Here is a 12,858-nt window from a genome sequence, read left to right on the forward strand (position 1 = left end):
GCCAAAGAGATTTCCACAGAGATTTCCACCCCCAGGAAGCCTCCTAACTCCCAAGCGCCTCTTTGTAATCCTTAATCTGTCTGTGGGGATCTGGTATTCTCCTGGCTTCCAGGACTGCAGCTCAGGTGCTGTTCTGCTGCTCCCCTGCCCCCAATCACCATGCTCTGACCCAGTCTGTTTACATGTGTTTCCTCCACTAGAGTGAGTTCCATATCTCTTGTGCCTCCCATGGCACCTGGCCCATTGCAGATGCTCAGTAAATGTTAAATGAACAGAGCCCAATAAATACAGAGGGACCCACAGAAAGTTTCTTGCTCTATAGAAAAATATTTGGAGACATCCCTACATGTGCTGAATGGCAGGGCCAAGGGAGAGATAGGAGGTGACACTTACTGGGAAAGTTTAGAAGAGTGGGTGGGAGGTGAATTATCACGAGCCCAGTTCCATAGGGAGTATTCCCCAGCTGCCCCTGACCGTGGGTGGCTAAGAGCTTAGGCTCAGTCTGCCATGAGATGAACCATTTTATCACTGACTTTACTTGTGACCATTTACTCTCTCTGTCTACTCCCCTTTCCATCTCTACCTTGTCAAACTTATAGCCTATCTCAGGAAGGAGGCAGGAAAGAGAGAGCTTCCATTATTATGGCATTATCTAAAAGCTAGAGCACAGTGTAGGAATCAGACAGATCTGGGTCCACATTGTAGTTTTGCTGCTGTGTCACCTTAAGCAAATCACTTCACCTCACTGAGCCTCAATTTCTTATCCATTAAATGGGAATAATTATCCCAAAGGGTCACAATAAGGGTTAAGTGAGAAAACACCAAGTGGCTGGCACATAATTAGTTCTCGGTAGTGATCATGGTTGGTACATGACTATGCGCAGAGATCATCGAGGAGTGATTATATAGTACCCTGTATGCAGGAGACACTCAAGCACTACTGCTGACACGTCTTCTCTTTCCCCTTTCCTTTCTAATAGGTATTCGTCAGTTGCAGCTCATCCTATTCAAGGTGGCCCTGATGCTGGGCGTTGAAATCCACGTGAATGTGGAGTTTGTGAAGGTTCTAGAGCCTCCTGAAGATCAAGAAAATCAAAGTACAGTATATTTTTCCTTTCATATCTAGAAATCAGATATCGCAAAATGGAAATCGCATTTGTAGTTCTCAGAGGATGTTTCTGTAAGAGTTATTCTTGTTGGGGACTGTTTGGTATAATTCTGTCAAGGATATTTTACCTTTTTGGACCAGGGCTACCTACCACTTTAGTTTTTCTCTTCTTCCCCACCGGGGGTTGGTTATGCCATTAAACCTGTAATTTTGTTACCCTGTCACTAGGGGGCAGTAATTTGACAAATGAAGTAATAAGTAATTAGGATAGAAGACCTACATTTGGTTGTTTGATAAAGTTCATTCCTATGCTCTTCCAGCTATGTGGGAAAACACACAGTTACTTGGATATTTTGTACCCATATGATATTTTAAAATCCAGTTAGAAATGTGAAGCTTCTAGAGAAAATATGAAATAAGTGCTCATGATATAATTTGGCATGTAATATTTTTAAGCCTTACTAAAGTATAATTTACAAACCACAAACTTCACCCATTGTGGGTGTCTTATTATTTAGTAATGCTTCCCTTTCTCCTTTAATATGTTTATGTAAATGCGGATCTCTCACACACCATGGACGGAGACTTTGTTCCTGATGCCTCTGCATCTTATTATCAAAATCTTCTGCTGAGGCAGGACCTTCAGTTTGGGCAACTTCATGTCAGAGACCTCAGAGCTCCATGTGCTCATTCAGTTCTGACTTCTCCTGTCCTCAGCCCAGGATATTTGAAAATTTAGAAGAGGCTTTAGGTGGCTTTGGTAGCCTCTCTCAAACCTCTGGTGGATGTTAAATCCCAGTTATGGGTGACCAGCAAGATTTTACCTGAAAATGTTATCATAGAAGACTGTGTACTGCCTGACAGAACATTCTGACCATAATGAAGTGGCAATTCAAACTGGTTTCTACACCCTGCACATCCTCTGGGTCTGGTCAGTAATGGGAGGGCAAGGAGGAATATAAGGGAAGATGAAGAGAGCAAGGTAGAAAACGCTGGGAAAAATAAGGTTCAAGTAAGACTAGTTTAAGAATCACTGAGGATAGTCTCCCAACCTGCACAGAAACCAGTTACATCAAGCATAGGGTTGACGCTGCTGGTTTACCTTGTCCCGGATTGAATTGATATTAAAGCCAGAAGGAGTCCAGATGAGAGTGTGAGTTGGGATGACTCTGGGTCTTTCTTCTGGCAGCTCTGTCTGGGGTGCCTACACATAGGGGTATTATCCATTTTTCCTGGCCGACACCAAGATGCCTCCCACCTTTCTCTGCCAACTCAAATCATTTTTCTGTTTTGGCAGAAATCGGCTGGCGGGCAGAATTTCTCCCTGCGGACCACGCTCTGTCGGACTTTGAGTTTGACGTCATCATTGGCGCTGATGGCCGCAGGAACACGCTGGAAGGTGAAGACTGTTCCTGGAGCTGAGGAAGGGGGTATGGGCGTGAGGCAGGGGGCAGTGCACAAAAGCGAGATGGCATGTGCTAAAGCTGGGTGGGGACTTCACAGAAGGACAGATTGTCCTGCTGTGCCTGAGGCTGAGCATTTCATTGTCTCTGAACCTCACTTTTCCCACCTGGAAGATGTAGATAACAGAATCTTCTCAGAGCATCATTTTGAGGGCTAGGAAAGGACTCACATGTAAAAGTGTTTTATAAAGATAAAGTGCCAGGGAAGTTCAAAGTCAGCATACAATTACTGAGCACCTGTCAATGTGCAATCCATGGCACTAAGAACTTTCATACCTCCTCTAAGACAGCCGTTCTTCTACTATGAGTGTGTTCTTTCACTGTCACGTGTAATGCTCCAGAAGGAGGAGCCCATCTCTTTTTGTAACTTTTCAGCACATTCACTGCTGGGCAGTAAGATCTGTTTTCCCCAGACTGTCAAAGCGCAAAACCATGCTTCCCTGAGTTCTGAAGTTGGAAGCATAACACGTTTTCTTGGAGTAAGGGCTAATCAGGTTGGGAGAGGAGCACCACTGCCAGGAAATGCCTTCAGTCACCTCCCCCTCCACCCGCCCCCTGCCGAGATTAATTGGTGCGTAGGTTGTATGGATTTGCACTAACTGTATCCGCGTGAGACCACAGATGGTGGACAAAATGGCCTCACATGGCATCTCTTAGACTGGGGACTACATTTGCTCTTCAAGCTTGCCCTGCTTAAAGGCTGCAGGCTGCAGAGGTCTGACCGGGAGGGCATCTCCTCTGAGGACAGAACTCACTCCCTGAAAGATGGTCGATGTTGGAGGCTTCCAGAGGTGTGGTCTGCCTAGCTGGGCCCTACCACTTGCTGGACCATGAGGACCCTTTCCCCGCTCCCGTGCCTCTCTCTTCTCCTCCATCCCTACACGCGCCCCATCCCTGCAATCAATAACCAATACCTGACAAAGACCTTTTAAGCTGCTAACCTGGATATTGTGCCATTAGCATTTATGGGGATATTTTGGTGGTTTGGTAAAACTGTTAAGTCTGAATATTTGCAAATCCAAAATCCACACCCTGTCTGAGTATAGTTTGGCATTTCGTGGACAGGAAAATAAAGGTAAGAAGGAGAAGAGCCACTTAGGCAGCCTAGCACCAAATAAGTAGACCTGCAGCTGGGTTTTTCCATATTGACGCCGTTGGCATTTGGAGCCACATCATTTTTTGTCCCGTGCACAGTAGGATGCTTAGCATCCCTGGCCTCTCCCTGCTAGACACCAGTAGCACCCCCAAGCTGTAGCCACCGGAAATGTCTCCACACTTTGCCTAACTGGGGGCCAAGGTCACTCCCGGTTAAGAAATACCAGACTAGACCATCATGGCCATTTCTGATCATTTCGATAAAAGTCTGATGAAGGATGACTTAAAAGAGGAGGTACTGAGATAAAAACCCAAGGTTTCCAGTCCAAGGGATTTTTGACCAAAGTTTGGGAATGCACATGAGGTTTGCATATACTGTGAGCAAATGTGGGGGCAGTTCTCAGGGGAGGCTGAAGACAGAGGCATGTCCGCCAAGCCTGCTCATGTGATGAGCGCCTTGAGTTAAGCAAAGTGCACGGCGTCTGGGACAGAGGGAAAACTGGGGACTGTGGGCTAGCCAGCTGCTAGAAAGAAAGGGGGTTGGCAGAAGAATGAAGTCTGACCAGCTGCTTGGGGTCCTCTCTGTCACCGCCATTAAAAAGCTAAACCATTGACACTTACAAGCACCCCAAGGAATCATTGTACGAATCAATTGCAAGTTAAAATTTTGTCTACTCATTCTATATTTATTGAGTGTGGACCGTGTGCCCGTCACTAGAGACTGGAAATAGAAAATTTGTTAAAATCCCCATCCCACAGGAGCGCCTGGGTGTCTCAGTTAAGCGTCCGACTTCGGCTCAGGTCATGATCTCACAGTGTGTGGGTTCGGGCCCCACATCGGGCTCTGTGCTGACAGCTCGGAGCCTGGAGCCTGCTTCAGATTCTGCGTCTTCCTCTCTCTCTTCCCCTCCCCCGCTCACTCGCGCTCTCTCAAAAATAAATAAACATTAAAAAAAATTTGTTTTAAGTTTAAAATCCCCATCCCACAGGAATTGAGTCTCATAATCCTTTTCAAAGGGGGGAAAACATGAAGAATGCTAACAATATAGTCTTAATCGTCAAGTTCAAAGTGCATGTGTGATGAATGTACCTAGCAACAGCGCCTAACAAATCTTTATCTTTTTTGTTAAAAAAATTTTTTTTTTAACATTTATTTTTGAGAGACAGAGAGAGACAGAGAATGAGCAGGGGAGGGGCAGAGGGAGAGGGAGACACAGAATCCAAAGCAGGCTCCAGGCTCTGAGAGTCAGCACAGAGCCTGATACAGGGCTCGAACCCATGAACCGTGAGATCATGACCTGATCCGAAGTCAGGCACTTAACCAACTGAGCCACCCAGGTGACCCCCTAACAAATCTTTAAAAGGATGAGCTCTCAGATTGCCTTTAGGAAGATCACTTTGGCCTTTTGTTTGTAGAAGCCTAACCAGAATAATTGGTCCTATAGATTTCAGGAAAGGAAAAAGTCCCACTGACTTAGGCCTCTGGTGATGTGTTTCTTCCTCAGGTACAAACCTTGACATTTCCACCTGCCCTTATTCTCTACAGATGCAGAATTCTGGTTTCAGGGGCCCGTGAGGCATCTGAGAATAGCTTCCTCAGTAATCTTTTTCACTTTTCCCACCAAATCCAGAAGAAAGACTCCCTTTTTCTCTTCGCCTCATGCAGGGTTCCGAAGAAAAGAATTCCGTGGGAAGCTGGCTATTGCGATCACCGCCAACTTCATAAACAGAAACAGCACAGCCGAGGCCAAGGTGGAAGAGATTAGCGGGGTGGCTTTCATCTTCAACCAGAAGTTTTTTCAGGACCTTAAAGAAGAAACAGGTGGGACCCTCACCTTTCTCCAAACCAGGCCATGTCCATGCTGGGCTGTCCCAGTTTTGGGGATTGGGAGCCTCACTCTGATAAAGCAGAAGCCCAGACTTCTCCTTAGGAGAGAAATGGGTAGGATTCCTTCAAGGACAAGGGCAATTCTTGAGAAAAAGTTCTGGCTGTTGTACATGAAAATGGCTAAAGATGGATTTACTCAGTCAACGTTTACTCAGTGCACATTACGTGCCAGTATCAGTATCATGGGATACAGAGTTGAGGTTGACATGGTCCCTTCCCCAAGTGGATCCTTGTCCAGTGAGGGACAACCATCCTAATGCAGGGAGGTTGGTCTATGCCCATGTCACCGTGAGCTTCAGAGAGCCCTCTGAGGAGGGAGCCAGTAACCTGAGGTTAGCCCCTGAAGAAGCGTAGGTACTTCTGTGCAGTGTGCCAGCCGTCCTTCCCCACCAGGGACATCCAGGGATGCACAGGGAGCATGTACTCACCCCAGCGCATCAGTGTCCCCCAGCCGTGGGCCTTGAGGAAAGAAGATCCTCATTCCTTTACTCAACAAATATCTATTGACTGCCTACTGTGTGCCAGCTGTTGTTCAAGGGCCTGAGAAAGAGCGGTGGGCAAAACAAGACCCCTCTCTTGGAGCTTATATTCTGCTGGGGGAGACCGTTAATAAACAGACAACTAGTACGTCAGGCAGTCAGAAAGATGGTGCAGAGAAATCCAGCCCAGGGAGGGGAAAGAGGGGGGAAACGCTCCTGCCAATTATGTAAATCCCAGATTTTTCTTTTCACTTGATTTTAAAATAGGTATTTCTCCTCGGAAGGCAGTGTAACAACAATGTTGGACAAAAATTTCATACCAGAAGTCAATCATCCACACCGAGTATCACCTAGCACAGAAAGAGTTCTCATGTTCACATACTTCTTTTCAATAATCGTCTGCCTGGAGCCCCACTTTTCACAGGGCTCTGGCTCTTCTCGGAGTGTCAATACTCTTTGTGAATCTGATTTTCTCCTCCAGCATCACATTTGAAATATTGTCCACACTGCAGCCAGGTCCTCCTGATGGTCAGTTTTGCAGCCACAGAATAGCTCATTAAGTAGATGCACTGTCACCGCCTAAGCATTTAAATTGGAGGCCGGCAAACTATGGGCGGCCACATGTTTGTGTTGCCTTCGAGCTAAGAATGGCTTTAATGTTTTTGAATGGGCTGAAGAAAAAGCAAAAGAAGACTATTTTTCAACAAATCGAAAGTTATATGAAATTCCAGTTTCAGTGCCCATAAATGAAAGTTTCTTGGGGCACAGTCACACCCACTTGTTGACATTGCTACCTGTGGCCGTGAGTGGTTGTGGACCCTGATGGCCCACAAAGCCCCAAATCCTTACTATCTGCCTGTTACAGAAAAATGTCTGCTGGCCTCTGGTATAGACCTTCCAGTTGTGCACTGTTACAGGTCAAACTGCTCCCCGGGAATATTTCAAGTTAGTTTCTAGGAATGGGATTCCTTATTGAGCCAGACTGTGCCACTCACTGGCCATTATGATGTGTGCCTGTTGGGCGATCCTCTGAGTTTCACCACAGTGGCATGATTTTATTAGAGCGGGGTTTTTTGGTTTCTTTTCTTTCTTTTCTTTTTCTTTTCTTTTCTTTTCTTTTCTTTTTCTTTTTTTCTTTTCATTTCTTTTGTTTTTCTTTTTTTTCTTTTCATTTTCTTTTCTTTTCTTTTTCTTTTTTTTTTTTTTAGGATTTTATGTTTTATTTCTTGTTTTTTTTTTCCTAAATATAATTTATTGTCAAGTTAGCTAACATATAGTGTATATAGTATACTCCTGGCTTCGGGAATAGATTTCCATGATTCTTCACTTACATACAACACCCAATGCTCATCCCAACAAGTGCCTTCCTCAATGCCCATCACCCATCTTCCCCTCCCCGCCCCGGCCCCCATCAGCCCACAGTTCTCTGTAGAATGTTTTCATTCAGCGTATTATGTTCTTCTGAATGATTTAAGAATTGTCCAACCCTCCCTTCCTCTCCAAAACCAAGAAGATAAATACTTCAATAAACCACCAAATATGAATTATGACAGGACATTGAGTGTGTTTTTCCAAATGTCTCAGTGAGTTTCCTTTACATTTCGCTGGGACGGTCACCTTTGGCCATTGTTTCACAGTGCCCCTTTCACAGTGACACGGATGAATTTCCTCTGATTCTCAGGGGAGCCCTCTGCATTGATGGCTGTTTCCTATTTAACGGTAATAAAGGGGTTCCTCTGGTTACCCAGCACACCTCTATGTCGGCTGGTGTTAAAGTTGTTACATGTCTGTTCCTTTCTCTCCAAAGAAGCTAAGCCAGTTCTCGAATTTGCACGTGCATCAGAATCCCCTCTCGGGCTTGTCAAAGTGCAGATTGTTGGCCCTACCATCAGAGTTTCTGATTTAGTAGGTTCTACGTGGGGTTCTGATCATGCACACTTCCAAGTTCTCAGGTGATGCTTCGGCCAGGCGCTACGGCTTTGTTTTAAAAGCAGAAACCTAGTCTCTCGAGTGTTTTTGCATTTGCTGGAAAGTACAAAAAGATACAACCCAGCCTTCCAACCTGACTTGTTCCTGCCAGGACACCTGGGTTTTCCCACACACAGGAGAACGGGAGAAACATGGCTTAGCACAGCCTTGGGAGAATTGACACCACTCTCTGACTCTGTGGTCACATGGAGGGCATGGTGGCGATTGGGAATCAGACCGGCTGGGGTTCAAATCCCGGGACTACTGTTGCTTTGCTGCTATGCTGTGGACAACTCTTGGCCTTTCTGCAACACTAGGCTCTAACTTGGAAGTGCTGGTCCACAGCCCCTAAGGACTTTGAGGTTTTTTTTTTTTTTTTTAAAGCGCTTTAATCATATCGCAATATATAAACATACCAAATCAATATATTGTATACCTTAAACTTACAACATGTTACATGTCCATTACATCTCAATTGAAAAAGCACATAGGGTCTTAGTGGGGCTGTAAAAGCTAGCTGTGTGGAGTTAGGTAAATTCTAGCAATCCGTTTTCTCTTTCCCAGCCTTGTGTGTTTTAAAAACTTGCCCAACATGAGTATATGCAGGGAAAAACGGCACCTGTGATGCAGCAAAGTAGAGCTCTTGGCATGCAGCGAGCGCTGAGGGAATCAAACTGAGTCCACGCATACTTCTCTCTGCAGGGATTGATCTGGAGAACATTGTTTACTACAAGGACTGCACCCACTATTTCGTCATGACTGCCAAGAAGCAGAGCCTGCTCGACAAAGGTGTCATCATTAACGTACGTATCTCTTGGCTGGGGTGTCCTGTCTTTCCCTTTGTGACCCAGCAAGTGTGGGAGCAAGATGCCGTCCTGCCAGAAACCGAGCAAAGCGGGAGGCAAGAAAAGGACCAGCATTTTCCTTCCGTGTGGTGTCGTGTGAGTGTTGAGTGAAGGAGCCGATACAGGCAGAGGTGTTTCTGCGGAACGCTGGGGGGTGGCGGTGGGGGCTGAGACCCTCCCCCGGTTGTTGGTGTGAGCCTTTGCCACCAAGAGATGGGCTGAGTCTTCTCCTTCTCCATGTCTCATTCTACCCTGCTCCCTTTCCTGGGAGGTCTCATGTCATTCGGAGGCAGCTGTGGGCTCCTTGTCCGAGTGGAACACGGAAACAACATTCACTGGTGAATTTCACATGTGGCCCTCTAGTCGTAATGTCCTGTGGAACCCTCTCTTCTCACAGGCACAAAGGCTCAACTTGAATCTTGGCTCTGCCACCGATTAACTCAGGACTGTGACTAAACGCTGCTTAACTTTCCTGAACTTCGGTCTTATCTGTAGAACAGGAATAATGGTTTCTGTCCGAAAGGGTTGTTTGCAGGAGTAAATTTTAACAGGTATACAGAGCAACGGGCCCCGTGCCTGGAGCATATAGGGGGGTTGTAGATTCCCTCTATCATTTCTGTCTGGTTTGGACACCTGCTTTTTGGTCCTGCTGGCTTCCTGGCCTCTGCTTCTTGCCTGTGCATCTTCATATTTAAACCGAGTACGAGGCTAGAAGAAAGGAGCACACAGAGTGGTGGGCCCTGGGCTGGAAGCTGCTTTGGGCAGGTTTCCAACCTATCCAGAGCCTCTGTTCCTGCTGCCCCTGCTGTAGCCTCAAGATAACGATCATGCAGTCCGAGGTCAGCCTGCTCTCCGGGTGGCGGCCTGCAGCTCAGGCGGCATGGTGACTATTCAGTGTCGGTTGTCGAAGAAGAATGTGCCTGTCCTCTGACCACTTTGTGCTGGCAGCCGGCCGGGTGGCATTAGTAACCCAGCCCTCCCCTGGGCCTCCTCTGCGTGGCTCAGGGCTTGCTGAGAGCCTGAGGTGCAGACAGGAGGCTGTGAATGGGGTGGATGGGAGTTGAAAGGAACCGACTGAACACAGCCAGCAGATGTGTGAGCAGTGGGTTTTGGCATCTGGTGCCCCACGGCTGACCCGGTCTGGGGGAGGTAGGGTGGTGTCCCCTTCTTTCCTTTATTCCACGGGCATCCCTCCCAAAGTTACCTCCTCCATCGAGAGGCCAATGGCAGGTAGTGAAGGACTATTTGGGGTCCGGGGCTTCAGGAACAGTGGAAACCTTTGCAAAGGAGGGGCTGAGGAGGCTTTTGTCAGCACCCACCTCTCACCATGGGAAGTCAGGCAGAATTTGACATGGGTTTCTTATTTCACTGGCTGAGTACTCCAGCCTGTGGGACACTAAGGTTCCCTCAGGGCATCCCAGGGCATTTGTCCAGGCCACGACATGTTGCTCATGGTGATTCAACTCTTTGGCAGTTGTCAAAGCCCCTCCATACCCCCACGTCCCTGTCATCACACAGGTGGGCAAGCGTGACTCACTCTAACCCCATAATGACGGTGGAAGATCTGGGAGCAGATCCCAGGCTCGTGGGTGTCCTCACTGGGGCTTTCTTTCCCCTCAGAGAGTCCAGGGGTATCTTCTGAGCTGGTGCTGAGGGGCTTTTAAGATAAGACAGGAACTCTCCTCTAGAAGTTCTAGCCCACAGGCTGGACGTGAGAGGGCTGGAAAGTTCTTTGGTTCAGGAGCTCTGGCCAGGAGTCTCCATGGGCCCGGCCAAGCTCTGTAGCATTTGCATAGCTGGGAGCTGGTCCACCTACCCCGAGCCACTCAAATTAACATTCTTGTCATGCTCCCAGAGGAATGGCAAGTCCTCTCTCATTTCCTCTCCCTGCATGGGTCAGCATCTTTCTGGAGGCACACAGAGGTGCTGAGTGAATGTGTGTTGAATGACTGACTGACCTGCTTCCCCACCTATTCCTACTGACCTCTGGTCTTCCATGGCTACTGAAGGGAGAGTGAAGTTCCTCCTCAGGAAACGATGGCTTTGGGCTCCCAACTCTGCCCATCTTGCTCTCCCTCACAAGGAGGGTGGCCTGTCATCCTGGCGCCCTCTCCGGGCTGGCCCACATTCATATAGGCGAAGGCTCCTGGATATAGCAGGCTTGGTCTCGCCATGGGGGGAGGGAGCCTCGTTTCCAGGTAGGTGAGGCCAGCGTACATCATAGCTGGTCTCCCAGTGCTGAGCCCAACCTCATTCGAAACCATTGCCTGACCTTCTCTTCTGATCTCCAGCCTTCCTTTCAGCTCAGCACGGGGGTGGGGAGGTAGGGGTGACTGCTCTTCCCATCAGGTTCCCCGCCCTGTACTATTCTTGCCACATCTCTCACTGTCCCTCCTCTCTGCTGAGGACGCAGCCTGTCTTCAGTACCTATGCGTGTGGTAAACGGGGCCCACCTTCATCCTCCTGCATCTGTCTTAATTTAAAACTACTTCTCCAGGCCTGCCCACTTCGTTTAGGGTCCCTTCCCACCTTTCTCTCCATTGTCCTTGTTTTCACCCCCTCCCTGCTGCTCCCTGTCCTGCTTCTGTACCGTCCCCTCTCCTGGGACCTCCTGCCATACGAGGTCCCATGGCTCCTTCCAGCAGCCCTGGGCCAGGTGAGCTGTTACCCCAGCCCAGCCCTGCAGGTCCCCACACCCCTGTTTGGGACACCAGCACCAGGCGTGACCACACTCCCCCATCACCCAGCCCACCTCATGGGCGCTTGTGGGCATGCTTTGAAGAGGGAGTATTTTCAAGACCTCTCCATTCACCCTTCCCCATCTCATCCCCACGCTTGTAAGGGAGGAAATTGGTCATGTGACTGGTGGAGCAGGTAGGAGAAAGGAAAGGCGAATGGCAGGAGCTCCAGCCTGAACGCCGTGACCCGGCAAAGCACCCTTGGGCCACTGCTGGGTGCAAACTGGGTGATGCACTATGGTGTGAACATATGAGAATTTCTGCGATGAGGTATTTGAAATCACGGCTATGAGGAAAATGGACACAGTAGGTCGCTCTGTTTGTAGATGTGGCTGTGCCTTCCAAGACCTTTATAAATACTCTTGTTGGTGCCTCAGGGTGGGGAGGGGAGGTCCAGGGGCGCGCTTCCCCACATGCTGTGTTTGTGCCATCGTGAATTATAGGGAATGGAAATTCCCACTCACTTTGCTCTTCTCACGTGCCAGGCGTCAGGCTGGGGATTTTTATGTCTGCCATTTCCCTCGGTCCTCACTGTATGAGGTGGATTTTGTCATTCCTGTTTTACAAACAAGAAAACGGAAACTCAGAAGACTTTGATAACTTGCCCAACTTTACTCACTGCGTAGCAGGGGTGGACTGTGACCTGATGCTCTGGATGGCCCCACCAGTCCCCGCCCACACCCCACCCTCCTCAGGATCTGCACTTCTCTGCTACCTTTCGGGAAAGATAGTCTTCTGGTTCCTTAACCACACGAGGAGCAGATTAGACTCTGGGGGACATGCTATGGGGCACTGCTGGAGTCCCTCCAGGATGGGTATCCTGGTGCTGGAAGCCAGCGCCCTCCAGGGCTGTAGCAGTTAACACTGTGAGAGCAGAACAGGGCCCTGAGCAACCCTCAGCCTGGCCAGAGAAGAGATAACTGATTCTGCAGAGAAAGTTCAAGAGTTATGCCAGTTACCCATTTCTTTTCTGGTCCTGTTTGCCCACTAAACACAGTATGTCCGGACCACATTATTAGCTCAGCTTAGTCGGCTATAAAATCACTATTACTTACTCGCTCTTTTGTCTTTTCATTTTTGCTGAAAGTTATCACAAGAACCGGCCATATGAAATTTACTTCCGTGTTTACCACAAGACCATTACTGAGTAAACTGTTCATTGCAACACTGTGTTCTCTGTCAAAATTCCTACGTGAGACAGTTCTTTTAGAATTTAGTGCCAGGAAAAAATTGCCTCCCCTAGGAATTTCTATGCTTCCTTCTTTCTGATAAGG

General features: G+C 48.0%; 1 protein-coding gene across 6 annotated transcripts in view; it reads left to right on the plus strand.

Annotated features, from left to right (window-relative positions):
- The window catches only part of MICAL2 (microtubule associated monooxygenase, calponin and LIM domain containing 2), a 222,237-nt gene that overhangs the window by 87,748 nt on the left and 121,631 nt on the right, over positions 1–12,858 (plus strand). For all 6 annotated transcript variants that reach the window (XM_047823892.1, XM_047823887.1, XM_047823888.1 and 3 more), the window contains exons 5-8: positions 981–1,097; positions 2,406–2,507; positions 5,333–5,488; positions 8,704–8,804. In XM_047823892.1, coding sequence (XP_047679848.1) covers positions 981–1,097; positions 2,406–2,507; positions 5,333–5,488; positions 8,704–8,804 — 476 coding nt within the window. The remainder of the gene's footprint in view (positions 1–980; positions 1,098–2,405; positions 2,508–5,332; positions 5,489–8,703; positions 8,805–12,858) is intronic.

This window comes from Prionailurus viverrinus, chromosome D1 (assembly GCF_022837055.1).
Source record: "Prionailurus viverrinus isolate Anna chromosome D1, UM_Priviv_1.0, whole genome shotgun sequence".
Lineage (NCBI taxonomy): Eukaryota > Metazoa > Chordata > Mammalia > Carnivora > Felidae > Prionailurus > Prionailurus viverrinus.